The following is a 17,195-nucleotide window of genomic DNA, read 5'->3' on the forward strand; positions in this document are numbered from 1 at the left end:
TTCAGAATTTTTCCGAAGGGGAATCAGCGTCAGCTGGGAGAACCTGATAAGTGCTCTTCTGGGGGCATAAATTAAAAAGACAGCGGGGAGGGGCGGTCAGGTGATCCGGGCCGCCCCTCTGAATTAGGCAGCAGTAGCACATGACATGCTTAAAAATGGTATTTGTAAGCAGAACGCGCGCAAAAGCATCTCACCAAATGCGACCTTTTTAAACGTCACAATCGAAAACAAACTCCGAACAACACGCTCCAGAATAATCGGTCCGTACGATGAGAATCGATGACGCGCACGAGCTACCTGGCATTTGACTGTTATCTCAGGGAAATAAACAAAGTGATGGTGTCACCAACGCGAGTAGCCTAGTGGCATGCGCGAGTAGCCGCGATGCAGCTTTGGAGCGCGCACACGACGCCGGTTTGTACAGAGCGCGGAAACTATCCCGTTTTGGCATGCCACGAAAGAGTGTTCTTTGATGAGTTATAGATTAGGAACGGCGAACGTAAACACGGCGTCAGTCGTAAGCAGTAGCCGGAGCAAGGAAACGATGTGCCGCTTCTCGTCGGACGCAAGGAAATCTAATAACATATGGAGGCTCGTTTCCTGCAAACCTTTTTTCGGCATCCCAATTTCCTCAATCTCAGCAACACGGCAGACGAAAGTATGTCGGCATTGCCGTTCCCATCAGCCGCCACACGTCGATCCCTACGTTCCGTCTGTGCACATGCGGAGCGCACGTTCAACATGGCAGAAATGCGCACAGCGGCTGCTAGATGGCAGCAGATTTTGCATAAGGTCTATAGGAACGCGGATCGAGCCCTGAACCAGCAAAGTTTGGGCCCATGCAACAAACCTTAGCTGATTTTTGAGCGCGTACATTGAAGGGCTTTTCCTGAAGCTGGTTCCTGAGGCCAGTCTTATGAGGCCTTTGTAGTGATTGTTTGTGGCCTTCCACCTTATGTTTAAGAGATCCGGGTTTTCTTTTTTGCAGAAGCGGCATTTTGGAAAAAGTCGTGTGAGCGTTTGTAAAATACCCTAAAAAAAAGTTTGTCACAATTTGACTACATATAGCATTTGTAAATCGTGTGAAACGCAAAATGAGCTCGCCCTACCTTCTTGAGTTCAAGTTGCATTTCGGTACAGTTTCTGAAGGGGACAATAATTTGTTTAAAAACCTCGAGATACTATGCGGTTTCCTAGGCTTCCGATGTTTTCAATAACCTCACCATTACCAAGGACAGATCTATATTCGTGCTGATAAACCATTTTATGAAGACTTCTTTGACACTGTTCTCCTTTTCGCAAGCTTGGTGCATTTTTAAGTAACAAAAGCTCACGAAGGGCGGCAGGCGTGCACAAGTATGCCTGTACGTATCTCGCTTGCCATCAATTCCCTCCTGCGTCACTTACGGGCTTCCAGTACTCGTCAGAATTGCCATTGATGATGCTCCGCAGTGGCACAGTCGGTACTCCGGTGCCTTCAAATGCATCAAAGCATTTCCTGCGTTGTCTGTTGAATTTAATGTGAAATTTTAGTGACCACACGTTACATATGCTTTTGTATACATTACCTTTATCTGGTTCACTCACTGTAGGAGTAAGACCATCATAATAATGCTCACTTTTGCCAAAGCGTGTTAATATATGCTATCTGTACGAACACAAGCATTACAAAAAGGGTTTTGTTTAGTCGTGGTTCATAGGATCGCCTTTTTCATATGCGGGACGACTAAGCAGGCAGACGGCGAAAAACTGGCGACCTCTTTTTTTTTCCAATATCCATCCAGCAAAGACTATTGAGTTTTCAGCAAACTCCAGTGGGACCTGCCTGCCCTTCCGACAGTGGTTGTTATGATAAACACATCTCCGCATCAAAGATTCAAACTAAACTTTGCTTTTGCTGTCAAGGACATTGGCCTCCGGAACATTCCTAATCATTTAACTACGCAGGCTACACAATGAGCCGTGAAAATGTCAAAAGCTCTGGCTATTTGACTTCTTCCGATAAACATATGAATTTCTCCCTCTTTAAAAATCATATGGTCCAAAAAGATTATGTATAAATATTTTCGGCTTTCATTTGAGAAAATACAAACAAATCGGAAATGCGTAACTGCAGTCGCTACCCATAGAGTAGCGACTGCAGTTCAATCAGTGGCTTACCATCCGTGGCAGTTTTACCACACTGAAATTCTAAAATTGATGTGAAGCAACACTCAGTTCTATTAAATCACAAAACGCACGCAATTTCGAGGACATGAATGTTTCGAAACTAACCCTGGCAAGCGTAAAAAACGATTCCGTATTGTAGTGCGGTCTTTTTTTCAATTCAGTGGCAGCTTTCACGGGCATAACGGCCGGCGTTCATGGCAGCGAAAATTCCAGTAAGTAAGCAAAAAGAGGCGTGTCGTTAGATCTTTTCTAAAAAGTGCTTTTACGATTTAAAGCGGGATAGAAAAAAGCTTACCTTATCAACCAGCGAACAGCACTGAAGGAAGCGCAGATGATGAATGCGATAAGCAGGGCACTGTCAACGCTGAACATTGTTACTTCTAGTTCGATACAGCAATGCGTCTCGCTGCCTCGAGAATGTCTTGGCTTACACTGGCCCTGGCACTAGGAGTGATTTCAGGACAACCATTTTTAGAAAGCAACCACGAGAGGTATTCTCTGAGAACGCGGCTTCGTGGATGGACACATCAGCGTTATTTATGTAAGAGCTCGCACTTCTCTTTATCGCATGCAGGTATCGCCCGATACGTGCCTGGGTCAGAAAACTGCGACGAAGTAGAACGGCGAAGATAACGTTAAAGGGTCCGCTTGTTGTGATAGGCAACAATGGTGCGTCTGTACAAGAGGCTTTGAGATAAAGGCATGTAGCTAAGTGCAGTATACCGACGAAAGAAATACAGGCTGTCCTTGCCCGACGGCGGGTCACATTAGTACACGGTACGGCTTGCTATTGACAGCCTCGTCGATTTGGCACGCGTACGCAAAGCCCAATGATGTAGCCCTCATTCGGATAACGTAGTCAAACAACGCGGTCTTGTCTTCTTGTGTCCCGTCCATTTGCGCTCAATCTGTTACACAACGCGCATTTATTCTGGGAATGGTTTCTAAGACCGCTATCCATGTGAAGAAACGACGCCTGATGTCGGAAATTTCAAATCGAGAAAGCGAAGAACTGCCACCGCGGCTAAGTGTTTCCAGTAGTTAGGCCAATGTTGTGTTGTTGTGCCTTCTGTGATAAGAAAAAGCATGCACTCCTAATAGCCCGCACTTCCCAAAAAGCTTCATTAAATGGTGACTGAAAGAGCATGCAAAATACAAGATTGCTACAGACAGGTTGCAGCGGTCGCCTACTCTCTCTGGAGAGTCAGATGTCCTTGCAATATAAAAGCACTAAACAATAGCAAGTAAGCATATTGATTTATAGATGCCCAGTGAATACTTCACTACTTCTAAATGGTGCTTGCAGTAGGCGCCCTAGGAGAGCTTCCAACGGCCAATGTCTCAATCGCACTCATTTCCCTCCGCCCCCTCCTCCACCCCCCCCCCCCCGGCATAGCTTACGTGTCCACTGTGAAGCGAAGCATGGCCTGCGAATGAAAAAGCAATGTGAACAAGGCCCAAAAACGCCATCGCGTTCCACTCTTAGGCCCCGTTCTCACTAGAGCTCGAAGGGAGCGAAAGTCCACTCGCTTCGCCTTCACTGCAGCCAGAAAACGAGGTGGCGAGCCCGATGGGTCTCGGGCCATATCTTTTGCCACAGAGGTAGCGGAACGCCTTTCCGCTTGAGCAGAAGCCATACCTCGCATACTATCGCTGCACTAGCATACCGATGAAGTGGTGTGAATATTCCGCCCCCCACATCCAAATGCCATCCAATAGTGTGGGATGTTCCCATCGACACAATCCCAAGGAGCGCGTGCTGCATGACAACACCCACAGCCACTCGAGCGATGCAATCCTCAAGGGCCTAGTTTGGATGAAGGTTTCCAAGGCGATGAAGTAATAGGGGGAGGCGCAGTAGCACAGCGTTGTCGTGCCCTAATATAACTCGTCTTTGCACAATCAGGCGAATCCACCACTACCGCTACAAGGGGTGTCCGCTTATGTAGCGTCTGCTGGTGCATCTCCATAAACCATCATTTTGAGCAGTTCAAAACTGTCCTCCGTTTTCACATTGCATATCTCAAATTCGGCAAGAAGAAAAAAAAAGACGAGAAACAGGGAGAAGTCGCAGGCACTCACTTCAGTTTCTAACGAAGTGTAGGAAGAAGTGGCGAAGACGGCGCCACAACATATTGAACACGCGCGAAATATACACAGTGATGCTACCGAGGATTTCTGATTTGGAGCAATTTTTGGAGCAGCAAAATTTCCGTTTTGGAGCACTTTGGAGCAGCAAAATTTTCATCTAGGAGCACTTTGGAGCAGATAATTTTGCATCTGGGAGCACTCTGGAGCAGCGAATTTTACATCCTGGAGTGCACTACAGAAGCATATTTGAATAACATTCAAGCACCGGAATATTACTATGGGGCTCTTATGAAGGCTAGAAATATTTCGATTCATTGGAAATCTCATGGAAAAATCATCTCAGGAGAACTCCATATTTCACTCGCAAAAAAAAAAAAGAACTAAGGGCTCATGCAGTTGAGTGTTCTGGATTAACCTCTTCGGCGATTATTTTCGACACTAGCAAATAAACAGAATACCGGATCAATAAAATTGCACTTCATGAAATAACACTCTAAGTACATCTATGTGGTTATCAGCAGACATTGTAGACAAACGCCGTGATGTACAGCAGTGCCTCAATGCCAAGGAGCCAAACTATCCATAATGCATTCCCCTAAGAAAACTCCAAGGCGAAAGCCAGGTTCTTTTTCTTCTCGATCGACGGGTTGATCCCCCCCTCCTTCTCTGCAAGCTATCTGCACCTCACCTGGTTTTGCGCTAGCTCCATGATCGGCGGACGGATTACGGAAGCAGTGTAAAGCGACGATGTCATGCGATGGCGTCATCACGTGACATCACGATATATGACGCCATGTGACGTCACAATTTTTGACGATCTATGATGTGATCATGACGACATCACATGATGATTATTTTTTGCATCAATCGACTGACGCCGCCGACGGTCAATTTTCGTGTTTGATAAAGCATCTGAGGCTTTCGCATTAATATTGCGTATTGAACGTTCACAACCTGGCCTTACATACCAAACTGTCTTCCACCATGTCACCTCTTTGCCACGCGCGAAACAGCTTCGCTTATCATCCACTTCACACAGTGAAATGGCTCCTCAACTTTTTTAAGATGTTTATTGTGATAACAATTATATGGACACTCTCCGCGGATTTTTGCCGTCGCCATTGCTGTAATTTTCTGTATAAAGACCAAATTAATAACATCACCATGCGCATTCTAGCCGCGGGTAAAAGCTCGCGAGCGCTGGCGACGAACGCGGCTGAAGCGGAGATTAAACTAGCCGGCCGTCTGTCTCCGTCGCACGGACAGCGCATGAGATAACATCTTCCCGCGTGCGGGCCTGCCGTCGATTGCTCATCAAACAGAGAGGAAACGCCCCGCCCGTCTTTTGTAAGGAGCATGAAAGGACGCCAGGGGAGCGGAAGGGGGGGGGGCCGCATCGTTCGAAGGGCGCAGTCGCTTGCGCGCGCGCTATCTCGAGGCATCAGGAGACGGCTCGTAAACTTGCTGCGCTCTCAACGCTTACTTCGTGTTTAGAGAACTCAGAGCAAGAAAACGCTTCGGTTCCTGGAGCGGCCATAGTCCCTTAAACCAGTGTTTTGTTGAGTTACGCGAGATCGGATCCAAAAGAGTTAGCTGCTAGCCTTACTTCGTTTAACAATACAATTTGTTGGTATCGCATTCAATGCTTCGCCCTTAAGCGAAACTGAGTTCTTTTAACCGTCAGCTATTGACCCCCGAAAGCGAGGGACGGACGTGTAACATGGGGTAGCCGCTTCACTGTGGGCCGTCAGCGACGGGCCCGCTACTGACAGCTGCGCACTTGCGGCTGCTCCGAGCAGGAGATATGCTATTATTAATGAGATGTCATTTTTAAAAAGCAAGCAAAAAATTCGAATTGGAACTCTAGCACGTGAGCTCGAAAGGGCAGGGCCTTTTAGGGGGTATTTACCGCAGAGTGATTACAAACTCGGGCGTGCTGGTATAAGCAATTACGAAAAAGCTCTTCCCAATGAAGATCCATAGATAAAGTATATCTGAGGAAAAGTGTGAACGCGTTTCCACCGTTCGCGTTGATAACCGTCCCTGCCGGTCAAACCCGAATACATCAAAACAAGACAAGAAGTGGGCGTGGCAATATCTACTGCTAGCGATCCCAGATTTCATTCCGCGATGTCCGGAAACAGAAGATGACACATTTTAGCAGCACACATGTAGTTATTACTGAAAATTGCTTTCCTTACGTGCCGTGCGACGCTTGAAACGAGCTATCAGCAGCGTTTCCAGAACAGACGACGTCCGCCGATGAATAGCCGTCGCACTTCCTCGCTACCGATAGGCCTAGACGTCACGAGCCTCTGCGGAGAGCGCGTTTTGCTGTCGAGCCGGCTTGCAGAACAGAAGCTGCGTCGGCACCGTGCATGGCATCGTGGCTTATTCAGGACGCACGCGCGAGCGCTATTTATTCAGCGGAATAATTCTTGGTCCATGGTTGCGACTTTGGCAGCCCCAAGATCAAGCTGCACATGTTCTGACGCGCCGGCCGTGCGATTGCCGGTGATAGACGCCCCCAAAACCGAGACTTTGGCGCAGTTTGGCGCAATTTTCGTCGATATTATCAGGATGCCGCACTAAATAAAATTTGGCGCACTTTGGCGAAGTTGGCGCAGGAATGGAATCCCTGTATACATTTTCTGCCCGCTTTGCCGCCATTGCTCTCCTACTCTCCTCGTGTGAACCGCGGTCTTAACGGCAAAGCTTTCTGCGCTAGTTCTTTCCCCTTGCCCATTTCAGAATGTGACGATAATGACTACCGGCCTGTATACGTGACACTTACTAACGCGCGTAAATCAAAAATCATATCGCACATGGTAAACGCAGTGCTATAGGAATCACGCTGAGATCGAGAAAACTTTAAAACCGGGAAAAAAGAAATAATGCATTCTTTTGCATTCTTCTGTTACTCTCCTCAAGCCTTTCTTCTTCTTTCAGGCGTTAGTGGATATATCTGAATTATGTTAATAAGCCGTTGTATGCAAGTCAAGCACTTCTCAAAACGATGGTGCGTACCTTTGGCACGATCAGGGATTGCAGTGAATCGTTTTTGCCCAGAGAACTTAGTAACTAACTAAATAACTTATCACTGGTCGCAGGCGATACCGACGAAGTAGCTAGGCGTGCCGCACTGTGCAGTAGAAGTAGACAAGGAAGAAGTTTGTGTCCCGCATAGCCGCAACATGGCAGCAGCCGCCGGGCGGGGGGAAACGGCCGCGGAGACGTACTCGTACGACCGCAACGCCGGCGACGGCCATGGGCCACTACGCGGAGCGGCGCTTCCCGTGTCCAGTTGTCCCGTATCGACAGTGGCGTTGGCGCGCATTCGCCGAGAGCTCGAGGAGATCCGGTACAGTCCGCTGACCAACTGCTCAGCGGGGCCCATCAGCTCGTGCGACCTGTTCAAGTGGACCGCCACCATCGTGGGACCTGAGGAAACGCCGTACGAAGGCGGCGTCTTCCTGCTCGACGTCACTTTTCCCGAAGACTACCCGTTCAACCCGCCCATGGTGAGTATTGCTACCGTCATCCGTAGGCCAGTCGTAGTGGGGAAAAAATATTTGATGTTGGGATTTCTAGATTAAAGGCAACTGAATGGGTGAAAATTCTATTTATTGAAAGAATTATTTAAAGAGAGTCATTCAAATACCTATATGCCACACATATGACTTGTTAAAGAGAGCAACAAATGTGGCAAGTAAGGACTCACAAAAAATAATCAAATGATTATTTTTTCTACAGCGTAGCTACAAAAGAGCGCTATAGAAGTATGTGCCTTTGAGGTTACTGGAAGAGGAAGAACTGCGATGTGGGCGAATTGGTCTACGTACATTTTTTGTTCAATCTCCAACGCAAGCACGTACAGGTCGGCCCAACGTTAGGGGGAACACGCGAGCGCGTGGCCCACGCAAAGTCCCTTGATCTAGAAAGTAGCGACACTCTCCTCCGCGCGCGCGTTTTCCTCCTCAATTCTCCTCGGATTTCTCCCCTCCCCTGGCCGGCGCGCTGCGCACGGCACGCTGAACCCTCCACTGGCTCGCCGCAGCCGCATTAAAATCACTGCGCGCGCTTGTTTAATCGACCCCTTGAAGCGTCAAATGAGAACCTGCTTCTTAAGCTATAGTCATGACGAAAGTGGGCTTCCGATAGAACAAAGTGACAAATATATTTTTAAAGACGCTTCGGTATATACAAATAAGCGCTTCGAAAAAAAATGAGTATATCAACTGGCGGCTGAGCGGTTTACCTTCCCGTCGCCGCCTGGGCTGTCCTTAACACGGTGTATTAACGCATATAATGTAACCAGCGTAAAGTATAGGCGAGAATTTTTTTCATAATTGTGGTCTTGATGAGCTAAAAGAAGGCACCCAAGAAGGAATGTGGTTTACTTAAATTGGGCCAAATGAGTGAGCCCGAAGCCTTTTTGTGTCAATGCCGCTGTCAGACACGCACGCACGCACACGATGCATGCACGCAGGCACACACACACGCCTATACACACGTGATAAAGACATGCACATACGTACACACACGGACATGCATACACACGCGATACAGACACGCACACACATATATACACACGATCATACGCACGGGATACAGGCAGGCACGCTCATACACATGCAATATAGACACGCACATACATACACACGCGCGTACACACGTGGTATAGACACACGTGCGTGGACATGCGAACAGACACGCACGCACTTACATACACATGCGCATACACACGTGATATAGACACGCACGCACATACATACATATACACGCGCATATAGACGCGATACAGACACGCACATACATACATACACACGCGATACAGACACGCACGCTCATACATACATACGCGATACAGACACGCACGCTCATACATATATACACACGCGATATAGACGCGCACGCACATACATACACACGTGATACAGACACGCACGCACATACATACACACGCGATACAGACACGCACGCTCATACATACATACACACGCGATACAGACACGCACGCACATACATACACACGCGATACAGGCACGCACGCTCATACCTACATACACACGCGATACAGGCACGCACGCTCTTACCTACATACACACGCGATACAGACACGCACGCTCATACATACATACACACGCGATACAGACACGCACGCACATACATACATACACACGCGATGCAGACACGCACGCGCATAAATACACACGCGATACTGAGACGCAGGCACATACATACACACGCGATACAGACACACACGCACATACACAGCGATACAGAAACGCACGCGCATGCACAGTGATACAGAGTATACAGACACGCACGCGCAGGCGCACGCATACACATACGTGCGTACACGCACAAACACCGCGAATACACAAACGCACGCACATGCACTCACACGTTAACACGTGCGCACACGCACATACAAACGCAGGCGCACATATGCGCACATACAAACACGCATACACCTGCACACACCCGTACACACACGCCTGGAGGGTTGACGCCTGGAGGGTTCATGGCGGGCGTGAGCAGCTGAAAGCGCGCGAAGTTTGCTTGCGCTCGCTTCTCGTGACGTCAGGGTCACCTGACTGGGAGCTATCGCGCGTCGCAGCCATTCAGCGTTGCGGATGCGCCGGCTCCGCGAAAGAGAGGGTGAAAAAAGAGGAGGTTGACGGCGCGGCGAGGATGAGCCGGCGTGGATAAAGGAGCGTCGCTACTTTCCAACGTCAAGGGGTTTTAGGCCCACGCTCCGCGCAGCGCCGTGCGCGTGAAGCGGCGAAAAGCAACCGCATGCGCTGAAGTGCGAAGGGGCGGTGAATCGCGAGCGTCGTCTGCTTGTGAACCACCCCTTGGCTTTTCTTGCGCGCGCCTGCGTTGCTAAGCCAGTGCTGTGCAGTCGTACGTCAAGAGATGCGAAAGTTTTCAGTGACACATAATATCTTCCGCCCATCGTGCAAAACAAAAATTTGAACATTTATTCCAGCTTTAAGGAGCAAAAAAAGAAAAAAAGAAAAACGAAGAACACGAAAGATATTCGCGCTGTACGCCTAGCAGCGTGTAAAGTCTCCATTCGCGTCGAGCACATCCCTCATTCTTTGGGGCAGGGATTCATAGAGTGCTTCCGTGAGTATCCTGTCCATTCTCACACGATTCCATTCATCTTGAACCGCTTTTCATTGGCTGCACCCCATGGATTCCTCGGCGTGCCAGAGCTGTTTTGATTATGCCCCACACATTTTCAATGATGTTTATACCAGGCGGCTGCGGTGGCCACTCCAGGGCTGAAACACCATTGTTTTCCAGCAGCTTCTTTGCTTTCTTCGACGTATGAATCGGTGAGCTGTCCGGTTGAAAGATGAAATCATCTTCATTATAGATGCCGCTGGTGAGGTGTGGGTGCACCCCATTCTCCAACAGGTCACAGTACTTGTCTGTCGTGAACTTCCCTTGTATTCGGAGCAGTGACCCAAGGCCTTCGCTTGTGATGCATCCCCACACCACGACACTACTTCTTCCGCTTGAGGTCACTCTCTGCACGTATTCCGGTTTGTAGCTGGAAGGTAGAAGAAAAGAGTTGGGCTACTGTTCGCTCAGCTCGTTAAAACGACAGAAAAAATTTAGCCGCAGCGATTTGCGTTGAAGGGTAGGATTGTATTACTCTAGCAATTCAAACTGACTATGTCCCTTAGAAGTGCAGTAATCGATGTCTGGCCTCGACCTAAAATGTCAACCGTTTTTACACAGCAAGAAAGTCGGAAGAAATATTCGCCGATGAGCAAAGGTAAAGCAGAATAGCGCCAAAGACGAGGGAGGAGACAGGTACTACAGCCCGTCACTTATGGTAGCTTGTCATTACGCTCAACAGCCAGACAACTCTTACCGGGCATTTCGGAGTCTCCAAACTTTCAGCTGTTGATGGCAGTCTGTTGTATACGTCGACTCATCAGTGAAGACCACACGCTTCCATTGATCCAGGGTCCAATCACGGTGTTCCTGGGCGAACAACAACCGCTTGTTGTTGACTTTTCGCAGAAGTGGCTTTTTTTACGGTGGTATAACTGCTCAGACCGGCTTCAGTAAGTCGTCGCTTCGCAGTCGTCTTCGATACTTCGATCCCTACTTTATTACGGATTTCACGAACTAAAGCAGCTGGCTTATCGACCACAAAAGCAACTATTTCGCAATCTTGCTGTTCTGTCGTCACATGCGACCTAGGCTTACGAGAAGCGTCCTTGATTCGCCGCTCGTCTCTGTACGCCTGTAGGATCCTGTTGACCGTCTTCAGCGGTCGATTAGTCATGGCTGAAATGGCACGCTGGGTGTAGACTTGAAGAAAGAGTTCAGCGATTTGCTTTGTTTGGTGGTCGGGGACCCTAACCATCGTGTATCCTTCGAATTTACAGGAGCAAAAAGCCTGTTCACGAACACACGCTTCCCTACTGGCATTTCAGAAGAAAGGAGCGATACCTTCGAATGCTTCATTTATATACAGGTTGTGCCACATAACCTGAGCCAAGGCTTAAAAATGAAAGGCACTTCAGAGGCAAATTGAACCAAACGTATACAACTCGCACCAGCCTAAACTAATTAGGTAATTATTTTTAATTACTTAACTTTTTAACTATTGGCTGAAAACCCAAAATATGAGCACTGAGCTGTAGAGCACATTTAGAAACCACGGACTGAATTGTTTCCTGTACGATACGACTCGCGGTGTTATTTTGTCCGCGTTGTAAAGAAGGCCCGCGAAATTTGAAAAGAGGCCACGTGACGGACCGCGAGCGCGCTGCTACAGTGCTGCTTTCAAACGTGCAAACGGTGAACGAGGTCGCCCGCGGCTGCCACGGGGAAGCGACAGGGTGCTTTGAAAGTGGCCGATGTTTGGGCGCCCGTCTTTCGTTCAATGACGGTGCAAATGCACGCTGCTGGCTGAGCACTGCCGAGATAAGCGTCCGAGACGGATAAATAAAACAAGAAAATAGCTTTATTGTCTCTTTTGAAGTTGAGATGCGTAAAAGGAGGCGACAACGTGAAGCTAGTCACGGGTGGCGGTGGGTAGGCGAACGGCATGAGGAGAATTTTTTTTTTCAGTGATCGGTGCTCGTAAAATTAGGCCGCTATTATAAAATATGTTCAAAGAGGTCGCCATCCGCTGCAATACAACTTTGGCTTCTCTTTATCAGATATTCCGTGACGTTCTTGACTATGATTTCGGGAATGGAGATTCGAACTTGTATTTTTTTTTCTTTAGATTACCTGATGTTGTGGTTGGTGCCTTGTACACCCGATTCTTGACGTACCCCCAAAGAAAAAAAATCAAGGGTGTTTAAATCTGAAGACATAGCTGGCCAACTAATGGGCCCGTGCCGCCCTATCCACTGCTGCGGGAAAACTTCATCCAGCCAACTGCACGCTTTGCTGCTTCTGTGCGCAAAAGCTCCAACATGCTGAAACCAGATATTTTTAATCCTAGCCAGTGCAACTTCGCACAGAAAATTTTGAAGTAGTCCATCCAAGATATCGTTGAGATATGGTTCGGCAGTAAGTGTGCTATCGAAGAAGACATGTCCGATTACAGTGCCACCGTAAATGCCACACTACACACTGAAAGACCGCTGATATTGGTGACGCACCTGCCAAACCCAGTGAGGGTTCTTGTCACTCCAATAGTGAGCGTTGTCGATGTTCACTTGAGCATTGCGCGAGGAGTTAGCTTCGATCGTCTGTTCAAGTACCTTGTTAACGAAGCCTGGGTCTTCTTCTGTCTTGATTAGGATCTAGTTTGCAAAGTCTGTGCGATTCTGGAAGTCGCTAGGCTTTATGCTTGGTGCAGCTGCACGTGGTAGGGATGAAGTTGTCTCTTCTTTAGTATTCTCCACACCGAAGATTTCGAGACACCAGCTTCAGCACCCACACTACGGACACTTGCCTGGGGGTCTGCAGAAAACTTGGACAGGATATCTCTCTCCACTTCCTCGCCCAAAACTGAAGATTTGTGCCGTTTTGTGGTAAATGTTCCATTCTCTTTCAGCGTTTCATATGCACGCACAATGGTCGTTGAGCTTGGCCGAGTACCTGGATGCCAGCGTTGAAACAGCTTAACTGCCTGCCTTGTGTGTCCGCGTGATGCACCTAGGGCCAGAACCATATCCGCTCGTTGCCCATTCGAGTACGGCATGTCAGCTGCTTACCCAGATTAAAACGGTGTAACGTTGCTGTCCAGAACACGAAGGGTTACGCGTGTCTGAGGAGCACCTGAACAAAGAAAACTCGTCAGCAATGGTTCGCATGACGCAGACGCTTTGTGGGGTCTCTTTTTGTTCAAACTGAGAAATTGCAGCAGCCGTCGAGGCTTCTCATCGTTCTGTCGCGTTTCGCCCTTTCTGCATGAATCAGAATCAAACTGCTGTTTTTTTCCTCGCAGTCGTGACCGCTTTATCACCGCGGCAGCGCTCGGCCAGCAGCGTGCATTTGCACCGTCATTGAACGAAAGACGGGCGCCCAAACATCGGCCACTTTCAAAGCACCCTGTCGTTTCCTCGTGGCAGCCGCAGGCGACCTCGTTCACCGGTTGCACGCTTGAGAGCAGCACTATAGCAGTGTGCTCGCGGTCCGTCACGTGGCCTCTTTTAAATTTCGCGGGCTTTCTTTACAACGCGGAAACAGTAACACCGCGAGACGTATCATACAGGAAACAATTCAGTCCGTGGTTTCTAAGAGTGATCTACAGCTCAGCGTTCATATTTTGGGTTTTCAGCCAATAATTAAAAAGTTAGGTAATTAAAAATAATTAACTAATTCAGGGGAAAATAAAAAATAGCCTGAGTATCTATAGGCTAATGCGTGTTGTATACGTTTGGTTCAATTTGCCTCTGAAGTGCCTTTCATTTACAGTCTTGGCACAAGTTATGTGGGACAACCTGTATAGAGATTCGTGTTGCGTACGCACGCCGCGCTCAGGCAAAGCGAAGGGGTGGATCACAAGCAGAGGGCACTCACCATGCGCCACCCTTCGGATTTCTGCGCATGCGCTTTCTTTTCGCCGCTTCACGTGCATGGCACTGCACAGAGCATGGGCCACGCGCTCGCGTGTTCCCCTTAACAGTGGACCGACCTGTACATACAACCTTAACACTTAACGGAACGCGCGAGTGCGTACCAAACTGCCCGTCCGCAGCACCTAGAGGTGAGCCACCCACCGTCGACCGGAGCGCTGAGCCGTAAACGGGTCTTCTTGTTATTTCATGGTATATCAATTTTGTACGGCCGCGCAGCACATTGTTATTAGGTTGTTTTCCTGCAAAGGGCTTATCTGTGGTATGGGCGTCACACTGCTACTTTTATAGAAAAACCTAAACTTTGATGACGCGCATCGAACGGCGTGTCATAGGGTAGATATCACTTTGTTAGGAAGGTTGCAATTGATGACAGTTATGCTCATACTGCTCTCGAGATAGAAGCAAGTAGCAACGGCTGCCAAAGAGCGCGTCGCGTTAAAAAGTGAAAGGTGGAAAATATTCGCGTCGAGTGACAAAATAGGCATTCTGTCGATTAAGGGATGGATGCGTCTTGGGCGTAGCGCTGCTGTCGATCGCCGCTGACGCAGCAAAAATATCGCGAAGATGCTCTCGGGCACGCGCTCGCGTGGTCCCTAAACTTTTGTGTTTTACTGTACATGCTGAAAGAAAAGCGACACAGTACAAGAAGGAAGGCAAAGAGGGGCACACAAGAGAGCCCGTTTGCGCCCCTCTTTGCGTTCCTTTGTTCACTGCGTGACCTTTCTATCAGCACTTGCGTGCTTGCACTGTACACCGAGTAAAATGTTAGTAAGAGGTCTTTGACGCTATAACGACTACAGGGACGCTAGATAGAAAATGAAGGCTAACCACATTAGTTCAGCGCTATTGTAGCGCACCAAAAAGATACCCTTACCATGGTATCGCCTACTGTCGGGAACAAACAGCTAAACATTATATTGCCCACTGTGATGGCTTAGGGGCGTTGGTGTTGCATTGCCAAAATGGAGAATGTGGCGTCGATTCAGGAGCACGGCGGCCCCATTTGCGAAATGTCGAAGTAATGGTTTTCTTGGATTCATGTGCTATCGATGATGAAGTGAAAAGCGAACAGAAGGCGTGGCCCTCGGCACTCTCGGCAGGGCCTCGGTCGGCTAGTCCGAGGACACGTGTCCAAATCCGATATGCCTTAGTCTATCGCTAGGTCAATCTGTGCTTTCAGTCGGCGTCGACGCAGCGCTAGACTCTCGTTCCGACTGGCACCAGCGCACCGCGTTTCCTTATCATCTGCTAGTAATAGGACAGAAAGCAGAGATTCTCTCAGCGATGAACCTATAGGCATATCGGAGTTGGACTCGTATCCTCAGTCTAGCCAACAGAAACTAGGCTGCACTGACCATGCCGAAAGACGCGCTTTCCGCGGTTGGCGTTTCTTTTTATCCTCATAGTATATGTTTTTGAAACTGCATACCGACACATGCATCATAAACCGGTCACGCCTTTGGCACGTAATACGCCAGAGTGCAATATTTCATAAATATACTTCAACTCAGCTGCATATCAAACTACCCCGTTTCTGTATACAAAACGCCTCCAAAATTTCCCGTGCTACCTTGTTTTTGCTTTTTCCCAAGACTCGAATCTCCGTGAAGCGTGGAGTGCATCCACATGATGTCACATGCTCGCTTAAATGCGCGCCGTCCTTATTTCTTACAGTAAGAACGTGTTCCCTTGCTCGATCATATTCACAGCGCCCCGGGTAGTAAATGTGTAAGCGAAACTTCAATCAAACTGTACGAATCGGAATTGCGGTATCTAGAGTATGTCCTATAGTATGATTAGGTAGATGATGGAACGAGCACGTTGAGCATGCGTGGGCGAGAAGGGGATTCATATTAGCCTGTATTCCTCAAGAAATAAACAGTTGCAAAGTGAGCGCCCGTCCTGTCTATGTGTTTCTTCGTATCTCAGTGTGGTCTTGATTTTGGCGCCAAGTTGACTATTGAATTCAGACATTCACCAACTAGCCCAACAGCGAGTACTACTAACATAGACACGTTTGCCTCCTGTGGTGTTGCTGCGCATTGCCATGTCACATGAAGCGAGTGGGGCGCGGTTGCAGACTGATTAATCGTGCACTACCATATCCACAATTATGATGGAAAACATTCCTCCATAATGTAGGACTAGGGTAATGGATGATGAACAGCTTTTGAATAGGTACACGAGCACAGGCGTTACTACACACTGTCTACTGTGCGAAATATAGCCTATGGTGTGCCGAGCGAAGAGATGTTTACATTCAAATGTGCTATAGTTTGAAGATCACTATATGATAATAAACAGCAGCTCCACGCATACACTCACTCAGTAGTTTCTTGGTGATGCGAGTCATTTGTGTAATCCTTCGCAGGTCAAGTTCATCACCAAGATCTACCACATCAACATCGTGGCCGACCAAGTCATCTGCCTGGACATCCTCAAGACGCACTGGACCCCAGCCTTGACTGTTTCGGACGTGCTGCTCTCACTATGGTGCCTGCTGAAAGAGCCATACGCGGACGATCCAGCCGACCAAAAGGTCGCCGCCGTATACAAGGAGAACCGCGTTCTCTACGAGAGCACGGCACGCAAGTGGACTGCCGAGCATGCAAAGCTTTAGAGGCGCGTCAGCCTCCGCAGAACAGGCTGGCAACAGCTTGAGGCGGCTGGCGGAGGCAGCCCGAGTATGCGCGCCCAGTGGTGTTCCTTGCGGTGCGCTGGCGGTGAGCCCCGTTAAAATAAATGGCGGCTATTGGTGCGAAGTGATCGCTTGAAGATCTCGTTCATCAATAATCGGTGTATAGATGTCATCGGCAAGAAAAGCCAGTGTGAAACTTATATGCACGCTTAACATCACATGATACT

At 48.5% G+C, this 17,195-nt stretch overlaps 2 protein-coding genes across 3 annotated transcripts in view; one reads left to right on the plus strand and one right to left on the minus strand.

Annotated features, from left to right (window-relative positions):
- Nucleotides 1-2,745, minus strand: part of LOC119399478 (cytochrome P450 3A6) — a 52,837-nt gene extending 50,092 nt beyond the window's left edge. For both annotated transcript variants that reach the window (XM_037666280.2, XM_037666279.2), the window contains exons 1-2: nucleotides 2,465-2,745; nucleotides 1,408-1,507 (exon numbers count right to left, since the gene is read on the minus strand). In XM_037666280.2, coding sequence (XP_037522208.1) covers nucleotides 1,408-1,507; nucleotides 2,465-2,541 — 177 coding nt within the window. In that variant the 5' untranslated portion in view covers nucleotides 2,542-2,745. The remainder of the gene's footprint in view (nucleotides 1-1,407; nucleotides 1,508-2,464) is intronic.
- A 4,709-nt stretch (nucleotides 2,746-7,454) lies between these two features.
- On the plus strand, nucleotides 7,455-16,950 carry LOC119400704 (uncharacterized). The gene is made up of 2 exons (XM_037667701.2): nucleotides 7,455-7,781; nucleotides 16,702-16,950. Exons 1-2 carry the CDS (start codon nucleotides 7,455-7,457, stop codon nucleotides 16,948-16,950), a joined length of 576 nt encoding a protein of 191 aa, XP_037523629.1.
- Nucleotides 16,951-17,195: the final 245 nt, after the last annotated feature.

Source organism: Rhipicephalus sanguineus, chromosome 7, assembly GCF_013339695.2.
Source record: "Rhipicephalus sanguineus isolate Rsan-2018 chromosome 7, BIME_Rsan_1.4, whole genome shotgun sequence".
Classification (NCBI taxonomy): domain Eukaryota; kingdom Metazoa; phylum Arthropoda; class Arachnida; order Ixodida; family Ixodidae; genus Rhipicephalus; species Rhipicephalus sanguineus.

Excerpts from the sequence above, each read along its gene's own strand:
- LOC119400704 (XM_037667701.2), top strand. The coding sequence starts at position 7,455 with ATGGCAGCAGCCGCCGGGCGGGGGGAAACGGCCGCGGAGACGTACTCG. Across the intron at positions 7,782-16,701 it reads ACCCGTTCAACCCGCCCATG|GTCAAGTTCATCACCAAGAT; the intron begins GTGAGTATTGCT and ends AATCCTTCGCAG.